General features: G+C 41.4%; 1 protein-coding gene across 2 annotated transcripts; it reads left to right on the top strand.

The window, feature by feature from the left end:
* Positions 1-1,366: 1,366 nt before the first annotated feature.
* Positions 1,367-14,704, top strand: LOC308093313 (uncharacterized protein). Of its 2 annotated transcripts, none has more exons than XM_080439644.1 (5): positions 1,367-1,559; positions 3,337-3,474; positions 3,949-4,289; positions 11,678-11,775; positions 13,873-14,704. In XM_080439644.1, the coding sequence occupies exons 1-5, from the start codon at positions 1,424-1,426 to the stop codon at positions 14,282-14,284; spliced, it is 1,125 nt and encodes a 374-aa protein (XP_080295770.1). In that variant the 5' UTR covers positions 1,367-1,423; the 3' UTR covers positions 14,285-14,704. The 2 variants fall into 2 exon arrangements, with proteins under 2 accessions (XP_080295770.1, XP_080295769.1); XM_080439643.1 differs by having other exon boundaries at positions 11,678-11,811.
* The last annotated feature ends 2,678 nt before the right edge of the window (positions 14,705-17,382 follow it).

Below are 17,382 nucleotides of genomic sequence, written 5' to 3'. Positions count from 1 at the left end.
CCCAAGGACCCCTTCGTTGACAGAGAGATGAAGCAGGGACCCCCCACTACCAATTGTGTTGCAATGCAGATTCAACTTTTTCATAGATTTCATAGCTTCATAGACTTGTTTGACAGGACTGTCATCAGTGTATGTTGGATTTATGTTAATGTGTATTTTCAGACCTTTAACCACGTAAACCATCAATACTTGGTAAACTTGACCTTTCAATCTGTACTTAGTCTGCTTTTTGTCCCTCTACACTAAACCTCTTTGCCAAAAATAGCCGATCTACAAGCTCACACTTGTATCTGCTATTTTTGGCTAAAGTTCTCCACATAATAGGGATGCTATAGGGTTCAAGAGGTTGATGTGAAAAGATATATCCTATCACACAAAGATTTGGTGGCCCCCCCTGCAGTAACTCTGAGGACCCCCTAGGGGTCCCGGACCCAACGGTTCATGATATCATGTATTTTGTTAGTAAGTTATCATTGGCAAATAAAGTGATTTTGAGACACATTTAGAGACTCAATTCAAAGGTGCATTATTTGCATGCGATAGGCCTACATTAGATTTACATTCCCAAAGCAAATGTGAAATAATAAAACCAAAAAAGTACAGTTGAGGATATGCAGTAGCCCCCTACTAATAAGGAAATATGTAAACATAGCTGTGCAACACAACTTTGCAGTCAAGTATTGTAGCCTACAAAACTAAACAAAAATAAATAAATATAATATATTTTGTCAAATACAAGCCGAAAAAGTGTAATTTTGCTGTTGAAAAAATAACAAAAACATGTAAACGAGGATACAAATTTGAAAGAGAAAAAAACACAGATCATGTAGTGGTTCTCAACCTTTTCAGGCTGTGACCCCCCAAAATAATCATGTTTGAACTGGGGACCCCCAACCATGATAAGCACTTGGAATTGTAGGAGTTAAGAGGCATAACATTTTCTAGAGATAAATATCGTGAAAATAGCATCTACACACGTTGCGAGGCGTCGTGAGCTTGTTGATCTGCTATTTTCAAAAAATGTGCCTCTTTCTTATATTATTTGACAATTTGGCCAATTAAATGTTTAACCAGTTTTGTTTCGTTTTGATGCAGTAATGTTTTTTTAATTTTGTATTTCTTTCTTAAATAATATTTTTAAGGTATTAAAAAGGTCTGAAAAGTCATTAATTTGTCTCTTCACTGTCATCTAGGGACCTCTCTTCACTGTCATCTGGGGATCCCCCCCCCCGGGGGGTCCCGACCCACAGGTTGAGAACCATGTAGCTCCATGTAACTCCACTACAGCAGGTGTCGCTATTGCACGCACCCTCGTCTCTGTGAGAAGAAGAGGGTGTTGTTGCCAGGTTGTCAACAAACAGCAGCAGAGGCTTTTACATTCTGATTAATAACCAATAAATATCAATCAATAACTGTGATCATCATGTCTAAAGTAGACGTAGTGAAGGTGTTCGTAAGTCAGCGGTTAACGGCTGCTGTTCAGGAGATAGTGGAGGTTATAGAGAGAACCATGAGACAATATGAAGAGGAAGTTATCAGCCTGTACAACATGAAGAGAGGTACAGTATGTATTATGATTATAATATATACATGTATGTTTATTAATGATACATACGTGTGTATGTGTACATATTATGTGTAAGAGAGAACTATGATCAGCCTGTACAACATGAAGAGCAGTATGGTGTTATGTATTATATAATATACATACAACATTATATATATATATGCAACATGTATGTTTATTATACGATACCTACATGTGTTTATTATGTGTATGAGAGAACACAGGACCTCAATGAAAATAAGCCATAGGCTTTTTGGGGTTTATTCTTGTAGTAGCCCTGAAACATAACCGTCATATCATGACAGTCATGGCGCTACTTGTTCCTGGTTTTTAAAAGTTCTACAAATTACAACCTGTACATCTACATAAACGTTCAGATTCAAATATAAAGTGCTTACCCTACGGCCACGGATGTAACAAGTTGAAACGCCCGGGTCTAAGTACCCGTATCTTCCGTATTGTTCAATAAAAAGCATTTTAATTTGATCGGTTGCCATTTTCTTAAAATGTCCTTCATACGCTTTCAACTACGCGACCCTATCGGTTAGGAGGTGTATTGCACTCTGATACATAACTCCATGAGAAAATGGCCGCCGATCGGATTAAAATGCTTTTTATTGAATAAAACGGAAGATACGGGTACTAAGACCCAAGCGTTTCAACTTTTTACAACCGTTGCCGTGGGGTCAACACTTTATATTTGAAATCCGAACGTGTATGTAGATGTACGGGTTGTAAATGTAAAAATGTCAAAAACCAGGAACAAGTTGCGCCATGACGCTTGTGACAGACGAGCGTCATGTGAACCATGGCTATCCTTGTAGCAACCTTTTGTATACATCTGTACCTCTGTGCTTTTTGAAAACTGTTAATAAAGTATTCAATCAATCAATCTTTTTTTCCATTTCCTACATACATAATTTTATAAATTGGCTATTCATATTTTATAAATTGGCTATTCAAAAATAGCAGATATTAAAGCTAATATCTGCTATTTTTGAATAGCCAATTTATAAAATCTAAAATGATACAGATACTTTCCCGGTTTTAATGGGTTAGTAGTGTTTTTGACATTCAACATTGGAATATATGAGTACACATTTTATTTCTGTTTGCCTTTTAGAGTTCGTAATAAAAAATTGCACAGGGCAGATATAATAACTTAAATAGAAGTTAAAAAAAGTACTTGAAGCTTTGTGATAGTTCATTTTCTTTTGTTTGCTCTACGTTTTCTCTATGCTACTGTGATAATTTATTTAAAATGGTAATAAGGTGGGCAAAATAAGCTTCGGCTTCAGCCCATACCTTTTCGACCAAATGTCATCTTGTTGACTAAGTTGTACTGTATGTCCAACTGTTTTGTTTAAAAAAAAAATCATGACCAAAATAAATAAACAAAAACAAAAGATAATAATACAAGCTGCGAGCTTGTTTGTAGATCTGCTATTTTTGAACATTTAAAAAAAAATCTTGGAAGATTTATTTATATATATATATATATATCTTTTTAACACAAATCTTCTCTTCTGGGGGTCCCTGGCACAAAACATCTTTAGATGGGGGGTCCGCAGCCAATTACATATCAATTTGGGGGTCTTTGACATGAAAAAGTTTGATAACCACCGGCCTAATGCATATCAAACTGGGGGTCTTTTAAATAAAAATAAAGGTTTGAGAATCGCTGATCTAGAGACGCGTAATCATTTAATTGACTTTACATAACATGTGCGTGTCGTTTTCATAAAAAATCATCTGTGTTGGTTCTCCAGGCGGCCACCAGAACCTTCATCAGAACCGTGGGTCTCCCTGGGAGGAGACCAAGGCGGTGGAGGACACAGAAGAACCTCCACAAATCAAACCGGAACCAGGAGAAGAACCAGGAGAAGAGGAACAGTCCAGCCACCAGCGTGAGGAGAGCGTTGGTCCATGATACTAGGGCTGGCACGATTACAACATTTAAAGGGATATTTCACATACATGTTTGGGGTCATTTTAACGTCTACTCAGGCTTTTGTGTGCACCCCAGACAGTTTTTAAGTTGCTCAATTCAGTTTTTAAATGTTTGATATTGATTTTATCAGACACGCCCCCTCCTATACAAACTCATCGTAACTTCAAACTCCATTTTAACCATGATAGATTCATCGAAAACACCCGTCCTTGGTTCTGGTGACTCATACTGCCCTCCTAATACGTGAAGGGGTCATGTTTTTCTTTTTATTATTTATTTATTTATTATTTCCCAATGTACTTTATTTTATTTTTTTTTCTTCTTTTTTTAATAAATAAAAAAAGTAATTGAAAAAACACAGTTTTGAACATAGGTTTCAAACCGACAGCGACGTTATACATGTTTCATTCTCACTCTCATTCCCTCGTAGGGAACAACGGTCGGCCGTCTCCGGAGCAACGACTGACCAGATGGCAGATGACAGCGGAGGTCAGCGACAGGGAATGCCACGAGAACAACCAATCAGGAGCCAGCAGCAGCGACGGGGAACACCACAAGAACGACCAATCAGGAGCTAGCGGCAGCGACAGGGAATGCCACAAGAGCAACCAATCGGGAGACAGCAGCGACAGGGAACGCCACGAGAGTAGCCAATCGGGAACAGTAGACAAGCGTCATCCCTGGTCGTCTCCAGGCGCCCACGTTGTCGTGACGATGGACGGGGCGGAAGTCTGGAGCGTGTCGAGGCGAGGAGGGTACATGCGATGCGCTGTGAGTAGAGACACACCCATTTATCTGTTTGTACCAATGAAAAGTAGTAGAGATTTATTTTTGTTTGGTTCTAATAAGTGTTAAATTGCTCTATATTGTGATAGTAATCATTGCTATAGTGTTTGTTCAGTAACACGGGTCTCCCCGTCTCTCCAGCTCTATAGTAAACAGAAAGAAAAACAATTTCAGGTTGGGATACCAGTTTCATCCAATGAGGAGAGAGGACTCATACAGGATGCAGGATAAACAAGTCAAACTGGAAGTGATGGTACAAAGAAATGACTAGTCAAAATTAAACACTGGAACACTATACCATTGAAGCTGATAAGTAGGTTCTTTCTCCTGGTTGAATGAAATTGGCAAGTGGCAACCCACCTGAAAATGTATTTTTTGTTTATTAAATCAGAATATAGAGCTTTAACTTTTTAACAAAAAACGTAGTTTTAGCCAAAAAAAAGTACCTTAGTAACACAGTGCTAATGTATCGCTTAATTTCTATAGCTTGGTAGCGTTATCCAGTCCTTCTGGGATTTGGGGAATAAGCAGGCTACAATTATTTTTTGAATATTATCTTTAATATTGACAACCTCAATATTATTATTGAGGTTGTCTGACCCTTTTTCCCTGTCTCCCCTCAATACTGGCAGGTAGGAACTAATATTCAATCTTAACTCTATAACTGCCAAAGATGTTTATAAACGTCTTTGAGAAATTAGCTGTTGCCTGCCAAAGACGTTTAAAAACGTCCTTAAAAAAAAAAAAAGAAAAAACTTTTCAAAAAAAAAAAAAGGCTAAAAAGATTCTCTAATTATTTAGTATTGACACCTTTTCGATATTCCAAACGAATAAGGAGATAACAATTTCCAAAGATTTGCTGCTCCATCCACTTCAATGTTAAAATTGAAACGGACAAACAATTCACAATGTTTTTTGGTTTGAAACTGCTGGTTTTGAGCTATTTTCAAACATCAAACAACACATGACAACAAGGTCAAATTGACCTCGTTGACATTTGTGAAACCACACCTGAATCTCATCTGTGATTAGAAATTTTCTGGGGATCAATCATACTTGAGAAAAATATTTTGTGGCTATGCGAAAAGGTACCAAAATCGGTCAAAACCCTGGCAGGCTACAGACTGTTTCTGAAAAAACTCTGGCAGGGTAAGAGTTAAAGGGATAGTTCACCCCCAAAATTACTTTTTTTCTATCGATTAGTCACCCCATGGAGACTTGAATTCACAGATATTTTTTTGTTTTTGTCGCATTCCTAAGCCAATAATTTGATGATCGGCAGCGGTACCTGTAGGAGACACAAAGAGTCTCCTTTGTGCCTCTTACCGGAACCCGCTGACTACCGGTCCACTGGTCATCAAATTATTGGCTTAGGAATGCGACAAAAACAAAAAAATATCTGTGAATTCAAGTCTCCATGGGCCGGGGTGACTAATCGATAGAAAAACATAATTTTTTGGGGGTGAACTATCCCTTTAAGTAAGGGCACCTGAGAAACAACTTGAATATCGACTCTGTCGGGTGGAAACCTCATACGTCCAAAACTGTTTTCAGGATAAAACTAGAAAATGTGCTCCTCGGAGCACAAGTCTCCGCCAGCAGACCCGTGCTATTTTAATAGCACGGGTCGTCTTGGTAGAACGGGTCGTCTTGGTAGAATGCGCGTGGTTTTTGGTGTTCTGCAGGGGCGACTGAATATGTAGTGTCTGCATCTAAAAGATGTTCTTCTTGAAGCAATGTGTCATATGGGAGTCGTCGTAATTGACTGGTTTGTTCAAATGCTTGTCTGTCTTCTTCATCTTCATTGTCTTGAACAGTTTCAGCAGTTGATTGGTGTGTTTGATCTATGTCAGTTTTCTCTAGTGCTACATAATGTATTTGATCAAGGCGGCCAATTGTTACAGTATTAAGACTTCGGCCTTGTTGTGGGATCAATTCAACTCTATAGTCCTCTTCTGTGTTACTGTTGTAGATGAGTATGCTTTCTTAGCTTTGGCCTTCTGCGCCTTTGCTTGACCAATGTTAGGTGTTCTCAGAGGGACACACACACGCACGGACGGGTGATTTGGACTTGATTGATTGAAATTTTTATTAGGCAAAAGAATGTAAAACCACACAGTTACATTTATAATGCTTTTGTCTAAAAGGTCCGGCCAAAAAAGTCCTTGCGGACTTGTTTCCGTTGGGGTCCTTGAGTTAATTTCATAGACATATATAGTAGCAACCAAACAGTTCAAAAATCAACATGAAAATACAGATAATACATAAAAAATACCACTATGTACAAAAAAAGCATTTAAAAAATATATGTACAAAAAAAGGGGGGGGGGAGCATGGAAAAATAAAAATTATATACACAAAAAGCATGAGGAAATACAAAATATGTACAAAAAGAGGAGGGGGGGTCGTCTGTCTACAGGGAAACTGGTACTAGCTCCTCTTTCGGCCTCCAAAAAGATGGGTTTTTAGGGCTGTTTTGAATGAGCCCAGCGAACTGCATTTTTTGAGGGATGGGGTTAGACTATTCCATTCCTTAGTGGCTGTGCTATAGAAGGAGAATTTGCCCATGTTTGTTTTATGGGTGGGTGGTACCAGATTGTTGTTTACGCTCCCTCTAGTTTCGTGGCTGTGGGTGTCACTAACTTTTTCGAGGTATTTATACAGATATGCGGGTATAGGGGGCATATCGGGCAAATCTGCATTTACAATTTTGAAGACCAGACCCATTTTTAGTTGTTTAACCCTGTCTTCCACCCTGAGCCAGCCTAGGCTGGCAAAGTGAGTGGGAGAGAGGTGGGTCATGGGCCCCAGTCCGAGAAGTAGTCGGATCAGTTTGTTTTGGGAGGTTTGAAGCTTAGTCTGCAGTGACACTGAGGTGTTGGAGTACCAAGAGGAGCTAGCATAGTCAAAAAGGGGCTGTATCAGGGCCCCTGAGAGGGTCCTGAGGGCCTGAGGGTTGACAAAAGAGGAAACTCTGCCCATAAATCTGGTTCTCTGGTTTACTCCTTTGACCACCTTTGTTGCCATGCTTTCACCTGTCAGGTATTTGTCAAGAATACATCCCAATTAGGTAATCTCTTCTTTTCTAGTGATGATTGTGTCATCGACTTTGACCTTGAAGTCTTTTACCTTCATTTTACTGAGGGAATGTCTGGTCCCAAATAGGATGGATTCAGTTTTCCCAAGGTGTAGAGACAGTTTGTTATCGGTCAGCCAGGTACGGATTTTTGAGAGTTCAGAGCTGAGAGCTTCCTCAACTTGCAACTTGTCCTCACCCGAGATCAGGAGTGCAGAGTCATCAGCGAACAGGAACAGTTTGCAGTTACAGGCAGCATTCATGTCGTTAATGTATAGAAGGAACAGTAACGGCCCTAGAATGCTGCCTTGAGGAACCCCGCAGCTCACCGGGAGGGATGAGGACATGGTTCCGTTGATGTCAACCACTTGTTCTCTACCCTCCAAGTAAGATCTCATCCAATTTAGTGATGTGCAATCAAAACCAATCGCCCTCAGCTTATCAAGTAGAATTGCGTGGTTTACAGTGTCAAACGCCTTTTGGAGGTCCAGCATGACCATGCCACAGTATTTGCCCGAGTCTACCTCACGTTTGATGTAGTCGGTCAAATATAGTAGGCATGTGTCAGTGGAGTGGGATGTTCTGAAGCCTGATTGGAATTCAAACAACAGTTTACGCTCGCTGAGGTAGCTGTTGATTTGTTCTTGGATTGATCGCTCTATAACCTTTGAGATGGAACAAAGGATGGAAACAGGCCTATAGTTGCCAGGATCTAGTTTGCTTCCTTTTTTAAATAGAGGGATTACTCTTGCCAACTTGAATTCTTGTGGGACGTGACACTGACTGATGGATAAGTTTGTAATGTGGGCTACTATGGGAGCAATGGAGACCGCTGCGTCTCTGAGGAATCTGGTGGGGATGTTGTCAAGGCCGGTGGCCTTGTTTGGCTGTAGGGCGAGGAGTTTGTTTTGCACATCCTCAGTCAATACAGGTTTGAAAAAGAAGGAATCTTTTTTAGCCCCTAGTTTCTCATAGTGAGCTTGAATGTGGTCGGGGCCGTACAGACCTGAATGCTGAGGGAGTTTGCTTACCAACTGGGTTGCAACTGTGGTGAAGAAACTGTTAAAACAGTCCGCTACCAATTGCTTGTCGGTAGTGAGTGAGCCACTTGAAATAATGCAAATGTTTGTAGATTTAGTCTGAATTTTTCCGTTGCAGCCTAATTGTTTTAGTGCCTCCCACAGTTTTTGTGGGTGGCTTTTGTTTGCCTCTATGTTCTCATTTAAGAAATTCTTTTTGGCATTTCTGATCAATTTAGTAACTACATTTCGTAGATTTCTGCACTTTTCAAGTAGCTGCTCACTTTTGTTTTTCCTGAGCTCGGAGTAGCTTTTGTTCCTGAGTTTGATGGCATTCAAAATGTCACCCTTCATCCAAGGTTCTGTGCTAGCTTTGACCCTCACCACCTTTGTGGGTGCGATGTTATCAAGTACACACAAAAAAGCTTTTTTGAAACAGGACCAGGACTCCTCCACAGAGGTGCAATTTAGGACATGGGACCAGTCCATTTCTCCAAGAGCTGTTGTTAGAAGATCACTTGAGTAGTGTTTCATAGACCTGCAGCTGATTGTCCTGTGACAATAAGCTCCAGGTCCGTGAATCTTCCGAGTGCAGAAAATGATATTGTGATCACTTAAGCTACACTCAATCACTCCACTCTTGGAAATTCTGGATTGGTCCGTTGTCAACACTAGGTCTATGATTGATTGAGAAGCAATGCCTACCCTTGTAAAATGCTTTATCAGCTGGGTAAAGCTGTGCAGGTCACAGAACTTTCTGAGGGACTTAAAGGTAGCTGAGTCTTTCTTCAGAACACAGTGTTAAAGTCACCAATTAGTACCGTCTCAGAGTTTCCTAAACCCGCCACATGATCCTCAATCAAGTCATAAAAAGCATTTTGATCTGGGGGTCTGTAGATGGCGCCAATTATCAGTGGTTTTGCCTGTGGGTATAAAATTTTGACCCAGACCGATTCAGTGGGGTTGTTATCCATATCTGGGATCACATCGTAAATAATGTCTGATCTCACATAGATGCAAACCCCACCCCCAGAGAGATTTCTGTCTTTTCTGATGACATTGTAGCCCTTTATTTCAATCTCAAAGTCTTTGATGGAATTATCCAACTTAGTTTCTGAGAATGAAATAATGTCTACCTTGCCACTTCCAAACATGGATCTCAGCTCAGAAATTTTTTCAGGGTTTTTAACTGTTTACATTCAAGTGAGCAATGTGGGTACCTCTAGTAGAAAACAGGGCATCCATGTCTCCAGTTGAGTAGTAACCATTGTCCCTTTCAGGCTCTGGGGGGTCGGTGGGGGGGGTCGGAGGTGTGGGTGGGGGAGGGGGGGGCTTTGTGATGTCCGCGGGGGGGGTGTGGAGGTGATTTGAGGCCGCATATCCTTCCTTAGAACTGCCATGGGGGAGGGGGGGTGGGGGTGGTGGATGTGGGGGAGGGGTGATGTGGGGAAACCCTTGTGTTGACCTCGGCCAAATTCCCCCAGGCAATGGACTGTTTGGGAAAATGGAAAACTCTCTGTTTCCACGCCGATCCCACAGGGGAAAACCATGTGGTTGTCCAGTGACCGCTTGGAAAACAGGGAAAGGAACTCCGTTTCCCAGCATTCCTCTCGGTGGGATACTATGCGGTTGTCCTGGTATCGACTGGTGGTGGTGGAGGAGGAGGAGGGGGGGTGGGGGAGGGGTGAAGCTATTGTCCCGCGTCGACGTCAAGCGGTGGTGCCAGGAGATGGTAGAAACAGGGGAAAAAACAACGTTTTCTTGTGCTTTTCTCTGAGAGAAACCCAGTGGTTGTCTTGGGCCCGTGTGGCGCATGAGGGAATCCTCTTGGTGACGCTGCTGTTGGGGAATCCCTTGTCTTGTCACTGGCCTCATTCCTTCAGGCGGTGGTCGTCTGCTTGAGAATGCAGGCACGGATGTTAACCGGGACAAATAATCCATCCTTGTTTCTCCAGCTCTTTGCTGGGGTTCGTTCTTATCAGGTGAGGTGGGCCGTTGCCAAACAAAGTTATTTGTCTGCATGTTGTGGACCGGACCTTGTCGGGCGCTTCCGTCGCGTTTGTAATCAGCTGTGAAGTTGCTTAAGCCATTTAAGTTGTGATCATAGCGAGTCTCCGTGCTCTTCACGGTCGGTGGGCCGGGATTAGGGTGTACATTTCCCGACAGCAATAAACTCAACCAAATAATTGGTTGATAATTGGACTGTTCCAATCAAGACTGATTGATCCTGTCTTACCTCACTTCAAAAACAAAAACGGCTTTTTGAAGTGACACACCTATTTATAGGATTTTATTTCGTCATGCGTCCCTCTAGCCAATCAAAGGCATTGGTGTCAACATATTGACACGTGTCACGTGGAGCTTGACCAATGTTAGCTTGGCTAACAATGTTTGCTCACACACGGCGGGACGAAGCGAAAACATACTCTCCACCTACGGCGGAGACAATAAATAAATAGCAAAAGTAGCAGATCTACAAGCTCAAAATACTACTTTTGATTAGCCTGATTACCAGACTGAAGCTTCCTGAAGAGAAGCAGTCCACTCAATGGAGTGGGTGGGGTCTATGATCTGGAGCCAGGGCTAACTTTTGATGCTTTTGTGTGACGCTGTGGTATGATCAAGTAGGGCATTAATATACGAAAAAAACACAAACAGTTAAAATATGGAGATAAGAGGTTTCTGCCCGACAGCGACAATATACTACTACTTGTGAATGTAAAGAAAATAATAATTACGGTGTCATTAATGATAATGGAATAACATCATGTGTGCATTAACCAAGGTTACACTAACATGTCTCATAAATAATGTTGTTTGGTTTTGTTCAGTGTTCATTTTGACAACAGATTTTGATTTAGTTTAGTCATAGTCTTTTGAATAAAATTTCATTTGAGTTTTTTTTATTAATCTGAAAAGTTTTAGTTTTAGTCTAGTTATAGTCGACTAAGACTAAATCTACAGTTGCCTTTGTCGACAAAAAAATCATTTTGGCCTTGATGGCGTCGTAATGGCTGATTTTACACTTGGTTGCATGCTGAAAATAGCCCATCTACAAGCTCGCTGTGACACGTTGTGAGCTTGTAGATCTGCTATTTTCAGAGCACCATAAAAAAAGCAACATAAAATGACTTGTCTTTTAGTTCTACTGGATCTCTTCTCCACTATTCCTTCCCTAACATTTCAGCATAGTTTTTATTTGTTGACAACATTGTCAATATATTTAGTTTTCGTCCTTTTAACCAGTGCTAAAAGAATTAACACTGGTTTTGTTGCAGACGTCTGTGTCGGGCAGAGAGAAGATGGCTCGGTATCGAGCCAGGATCAACGCTGACCCCACAGCCCGGGAGGCGTACCTGGCTAAACGACGCGACAGGTACCCGCCCCTACACCGTTCACAGGGATGGAAGAAGTAGTATCAATACTGCAATGTAAATTGTAGTGAAGTAAAAGAAAAGTTGTAAAAGAAATGCATTTTTTTATGCATTATATAGTGGTCTCCCTCCTCGATTGTTTTTGCATTGGATTTTTGCCTCCTTGGGAACCCTAGGACTCTCCGCTTTTTTGTGTGGCACTTACTTTCCACCACTGATAACAACGTTATGACGTTATAAGCAGGCTTAAGCAAATAAACATGGGATTGGTATTTAGTCAAATGGGCAGTGCCCTCAATACCCTCACAACTAACTACTTCTCTAAAGTGAGTGACACCTACAGCCACAATACCAGACGGAGCGACAACGATCTGGTAGTACCACCCACATATAGAACAAACATGGGAAAATTCTCATTCTACTGCTCTGCCGCCAAGATGTGGAATGCCCTGACAACATCCCTTACAAAATGTAAATCACTGGTTTCTTTCAAAAACTAGACAGAAAATCATCTATCAGGAGACCACAAGAGAGATAAACACAATTTCCCATAGAAAGGAGGTGTCATTCACTGCTGCCATTTTCTCCTTTGTTCATATAGCATTTTTTATTTGTTGATGACATGTATTAGTGTAATTGTTATGCTATGTTGATGAATTGAATACATAGGACCACAATGGAAACAAGTCCCCAGGACTTTTTTGTGTCCTTTTAGCCTTAACGTCTGACTGCTGTTTACATTTTTGACTAATAAAGCAGAGATGCTGCTAGCCCTGCGTCCTGCGTCTCTGACGCACATTTTTAATAAAGGACGCATTAAACCAACCATCACAGCGTCCACGGGACGCATACAACCAAAGCGAGCCGCTAGCCACGCAGCCGTGCTCCAAACCGAGCCACGCAGCCGTGCACCACACCGAGCCGCGAGCCGCGCCCAAAGCGAGCCGCAAGCCGCGCACCAAACCGAACCGCGAGCCGTGCACCAAACCGAGCCGCGATCCGCGCAGCAAAGTGAGCCGCGAGCCGCGCACCAAAGCGACCCGCGAGCGCACACCAAACCGCGAGCAGCAAAGTGAGCCGCGAGCCGCGCACCAAACCGACCCGCGAGCCGAAACACCGACGCGCGACACGTCGTTTTCAGATCGTTATTTTCGGTGCGACACAAGCATAAATCATTTGAAGGGAATCCCACGTTTTAAGAAGAAAACACCAGAGCAATAAATACTGCCGCAAACATCTACTTTTCTTAAACAAATATCTCTGCTCCGTTTACATTCTCTTCCACAAAGTGTTGTTGTTCTTTAGTTCCTATCTATCTCTGCTCCTATGAAGTGTACATTATCTTTTTCATATTATTATTATGAACTTTATATTGTAGTTTGTACCCTGTATTCTGAGTTTGTGACTACAACAAGTAGCAAAATAGAATGTACATTAGGACAGTGGTTCTCAACCTGTGGGTCAGGACCCCCAGGGGGCTCCCCACATGATTTGGTGGGGGGGGGGTCCCCAGATGACAGTGAAGTCACAATTTAAGGACTTTTAAGATATTTTTAATACCTCAAGAAAAGAAAAAAGACTATTACTGCATCCAAACTAATCAACAAACTATACTATAAATACGGTCAAAATTGTGAAATAATATAAGAAAGAGGCGATCTACAAGCAAGGCGTTGTGAGCTTGTAGATTAAAAAAAAAAAAAACGACCTTGTAGATCTGCTATTTTGACTATGCATCTGTGGAACTGAGTTAAACTAAATTAAATGCCTCAACTCCTAATTCCAAGCGCTTCTCAGGGTGGGGCCCGGGTCCCCAGTTCAAATATGATTATTTTGGGGGGTCGCTGCCTGAAAAGATTGAGATCCACTGCATTAGGATATAATGTACACAGTCACACACACATAGAAGATATGGAGATTGGAGATCAAAGAAAACGATAGAAGGGGGGGGGGGAAGACGTGTAATTGGGGACCCATAAAATGTTTCTGGGACCCATTTGAATGACCACCTGTGGGTCCCGGGACCCATTACATTGAAAACCTAGCAACATCACTGATAAAGTATTCAATCAACCAATCAATGACTCTGTCCTCCTCAGATACCAGAAGAGAAAGGCCACCGGGCACAGAGACCACCTGTCAGTCAAGACCATGAGCGCCGAAGCTCAAGAGAAGATCCGCAGGGAATGGAGGACCGCCCAGCGGAAACGGCGAGAGAGGATGTCAATCACCTCTGTCCCGGACAGGAAGGACCGCCCACAGGAAACACAGACAGACAGGATGTCGCTCAGCTCTCTGTCAGACAGGAAGGACTGCCTACAGGAAACACAGACAGACAGGATGTCGCTCAGCTCTCTGTCAGACAGGAAGGACTGCCTACAGGAAACACAGACAGACAGGATGTCGCTCAGCTCTCTGTCAGACAGGAAGGACCGCCCACAGGAAACACAGACAGACAGGATGTCACTTAGTTCTGTGTCAGATTGGAACCTTCCACTAAAAAGCTTATAATGTATTATAATCTTACAATGTATTATTGCAATTCAATTACATTGTGTTAAAGGTGCTATAAGTCATTTTGGCTAGATAAAAATGTTTTTGTTAAAAGTTTAAAGGTCTATATTGTGATAGTAATCATTGTAATAGTAAATAGAGTGTTTGTTCAGTAACAAGAGAGCCCGTCTCTCCAGCTCTTTACTAAACAGAAAATACATTTTCAAGTAGGTTGCCAATTTCATCCAATCAGAAGAGAGAGCCCATTTATCACCTTCAATTTTATTGTGTTTCAGTTCCATTTTTTTGGTTTTGTTTCATCATTTCCAATTTCACTTGTTTAACCTGTATCGTATATGGGTTCTCTCTCCTGATTGGATGACATTGCTATCCCAACCTGAAAATGTATTTTCGATTTATTAAAGAAATGGAGAGACATGGAGACCCCTGTTACTGAACAAACACTCTATAGCAATGATTACTATAAGAATATAGAGCTATTTAACACTTATTTTAACACAGAAAGTATCAATTACACCATCTGTAACCACATGAACCCTAGCATCCCAATTCTGGGGAGAACATTTGCTGGAGAGATTTGGTGTTGAGGGGAAACAGCAAGGGATCAAGTATAGAGCCCTGGGAGACCCCGGTCAATGAATTATACTGTATATCGTTTCTGTCGGGTAAAAACCTCATATGTCCAAAACTATTCAAATTCAAAAGCATCGCGCCACGTTTCGAGCTTGTGGATCTGCTACTTTAGATGCTTTTGTGTGACGCTGTAGTATGATCAATCCCCTCCATTGACTTTGTTAAGTTTTTGGACCATGACGGAGGCGCGCAGTCTCAAGCGAACTGGAGCCACGTGGGCACCACTGAGCGAGCTAAAGCGAGCGAGTTGCCGTGCCGAACGTTGCAACGTTCGCTTGAGCCTACTCGGCACCGTCCGAGTTATGTACCGATATGCACAGAATCGTAAATCATGTTGTGGGGACTGCTCTGCCTCCAGGTTGCAATCTGTGTTATTTCACTGTGGGATTTGCGGCGCCTATGCACGACTTTTGGGGTTTTCTAGTTGTCTATTTACGGAATTGTCAATCGTGTTAATTCACTGTGTTGTGTGAGATCAGGCTGGTCATCTAGAATGGCGTAATTTAAGAACAGTGTTCTAAAAATAAACAAATGAGACCGGCGATTTTTACTCACTAGGCAGTTGTAATATAGGACAGGGGTTTACAACAGGTGGTCCGTGGACCACTGGTGGTCCGTGGAGGTATTGCATGTGGTCCCTGACCATGCATTTAGCCTAATTGTGAAAGTGAAAGTGAATATTTTCTTCCACGGAACAGTGCACTAAATGATCTGGTGACTTATGATGATGCCTCATTGTTGTCAGTTACTGGGAAGTCGGAGGTCAAGAAATTCCTCCGAAAATCTCAAGAAGGGGAGTGTACCGGATTGCCTGATTGAGTCATCATTATTAGGAAAAGTGCCCATATAATCACATGTGTCTGCTCACTCATACTACAAAACATGAGTTTAGTGGAAGGTTGGATAAAGTAAGAGAATGGAATAAGGGTAGCCGTGGGGTAGGAATTCTTCAGTGGTTCTCAACCTTTTTCACTCACATATTTCAGTTAAATAATGCCTGGGCTTGATATAATTTGTTGCACATAGTATCGTGCAATAAATTAAATCAAGCCCTTAATTGTTATCATTTAATTGCAAGCTTTTTCTCCCACACCACGCCTATTAATTCAATTGTTCAATGTTCTTACATTTGATGGATTTATTAAATATTATTTTAATACATTTCACAAAGGTATTTTATTCTATTTGCATTTATTCTATTTATATTTTAAAACATTTTCCCATGGACCACCTGCAGGCCTAATTATCCCGTGGACTATTGGTTGAGAAACAGTGGGATGCAGACATGGGATAGGCCTACATAGAAAGTGTTACCAAAGCACTAATCTTAGTCCATACATATCCCCACCCAACACAGTGGTCCCCAGGTTGATTATTAGTCAGGGTGGTGGTCCCTGGTTCACAATCAATTGAAAATCCCTGATATAGGATATGGACATGAAGCATCAAACTGATGGTGAAAATGTACAAATTTAATCAAAGAGAATGCTATTGTTAGATGTTTCAAAATGTTGCCATATATGGAGATCTTTGAGGAATCCTGGTCTTAAACTATGTTAAAATAACACAATAGCTCTAGATCCCAGGGAGTCTTTTTAGACAATGGGTCAAAGATTTAAGATGCAACCCCCCAAGGGCTGCTTGATGAGATCAGCTCTGTGTCGAGAACAGATGCAACAAAGAACGGTTCCTTTGGCTAGAGACAAATTCAACCTGGGAAGTGGACTTAGTGAAGTGATCTTAATATTTCTAATATATGGTTTAGATTTCTATGTAATGTTCATAAAAAATATTACGCACTACTCCTTTAAGATGAAAATACAATACTGGAATCACTTGAACTTTCATGTTGCAAGGAAATATCTATTGCATAGGACATAAATTGTAGCTACACCCTTGTTTTTATGAAGTAGTGAAAAACAAGACAGATTAAAAGAGCAGTACTGTAAGTCATTGGTTCTCAAAGTGGGGCCCCAGCGAAGACCTGAAAGATGCAGCCATTGAAGCTGTGTGGGTCGAGATCATTTTTAAACATGCTAAACCTTAATGATCATACAACAACATACATGTAGGCAGTGAGAGAGTCGTTCTGACATGCCCTCCCTAATGGTTAAGAATCATCATTGACTGTTCTCACCTTAGAACAGGAGTATCCAAACCTTTTTCATATTTAAAAATATTAAAATACCTTCGACTGCTTCTCCTGTCATACTAGTGTGTACAGTACCTTACTACCTTTGGACCATATCAAAAGCCACATACAAATGCTTCGCACTAGAACAATTGTATTTATAATATAGTGCCGTATAGTCAACTCATTTGTTAGGAGTGTAGCCAAGTACAGCCTATTTGTTTGGGGGTCACACATTCTTTCCCTCATAATATGGGGTTGTGGTGTGAAAAAAAGTTTGAGAACCCCTGGCCTACTACACCAAACAAAGGCCAACAGTAGTATTAGCCAT

Source organism: Gymnoscopelus braueri (assembly GCF_963280865.1).
Source record: "Gymnoscopelus braueri genome assembly, chromosome: 10".
Classification (NCBI taxonomy): domain Eukaryota; kingdom Metazoa; phylum Chordata; class Actinopteri; order Myctophiformes; family Myctophidae; genus Gymnoscopelus; species Gymnoscopelus braueri.
The sequence above is the reverse complement of the archived record's forward strand: the minus strand, read 5'-3'. Positions and strand labels throughout refer to the sequence as shown.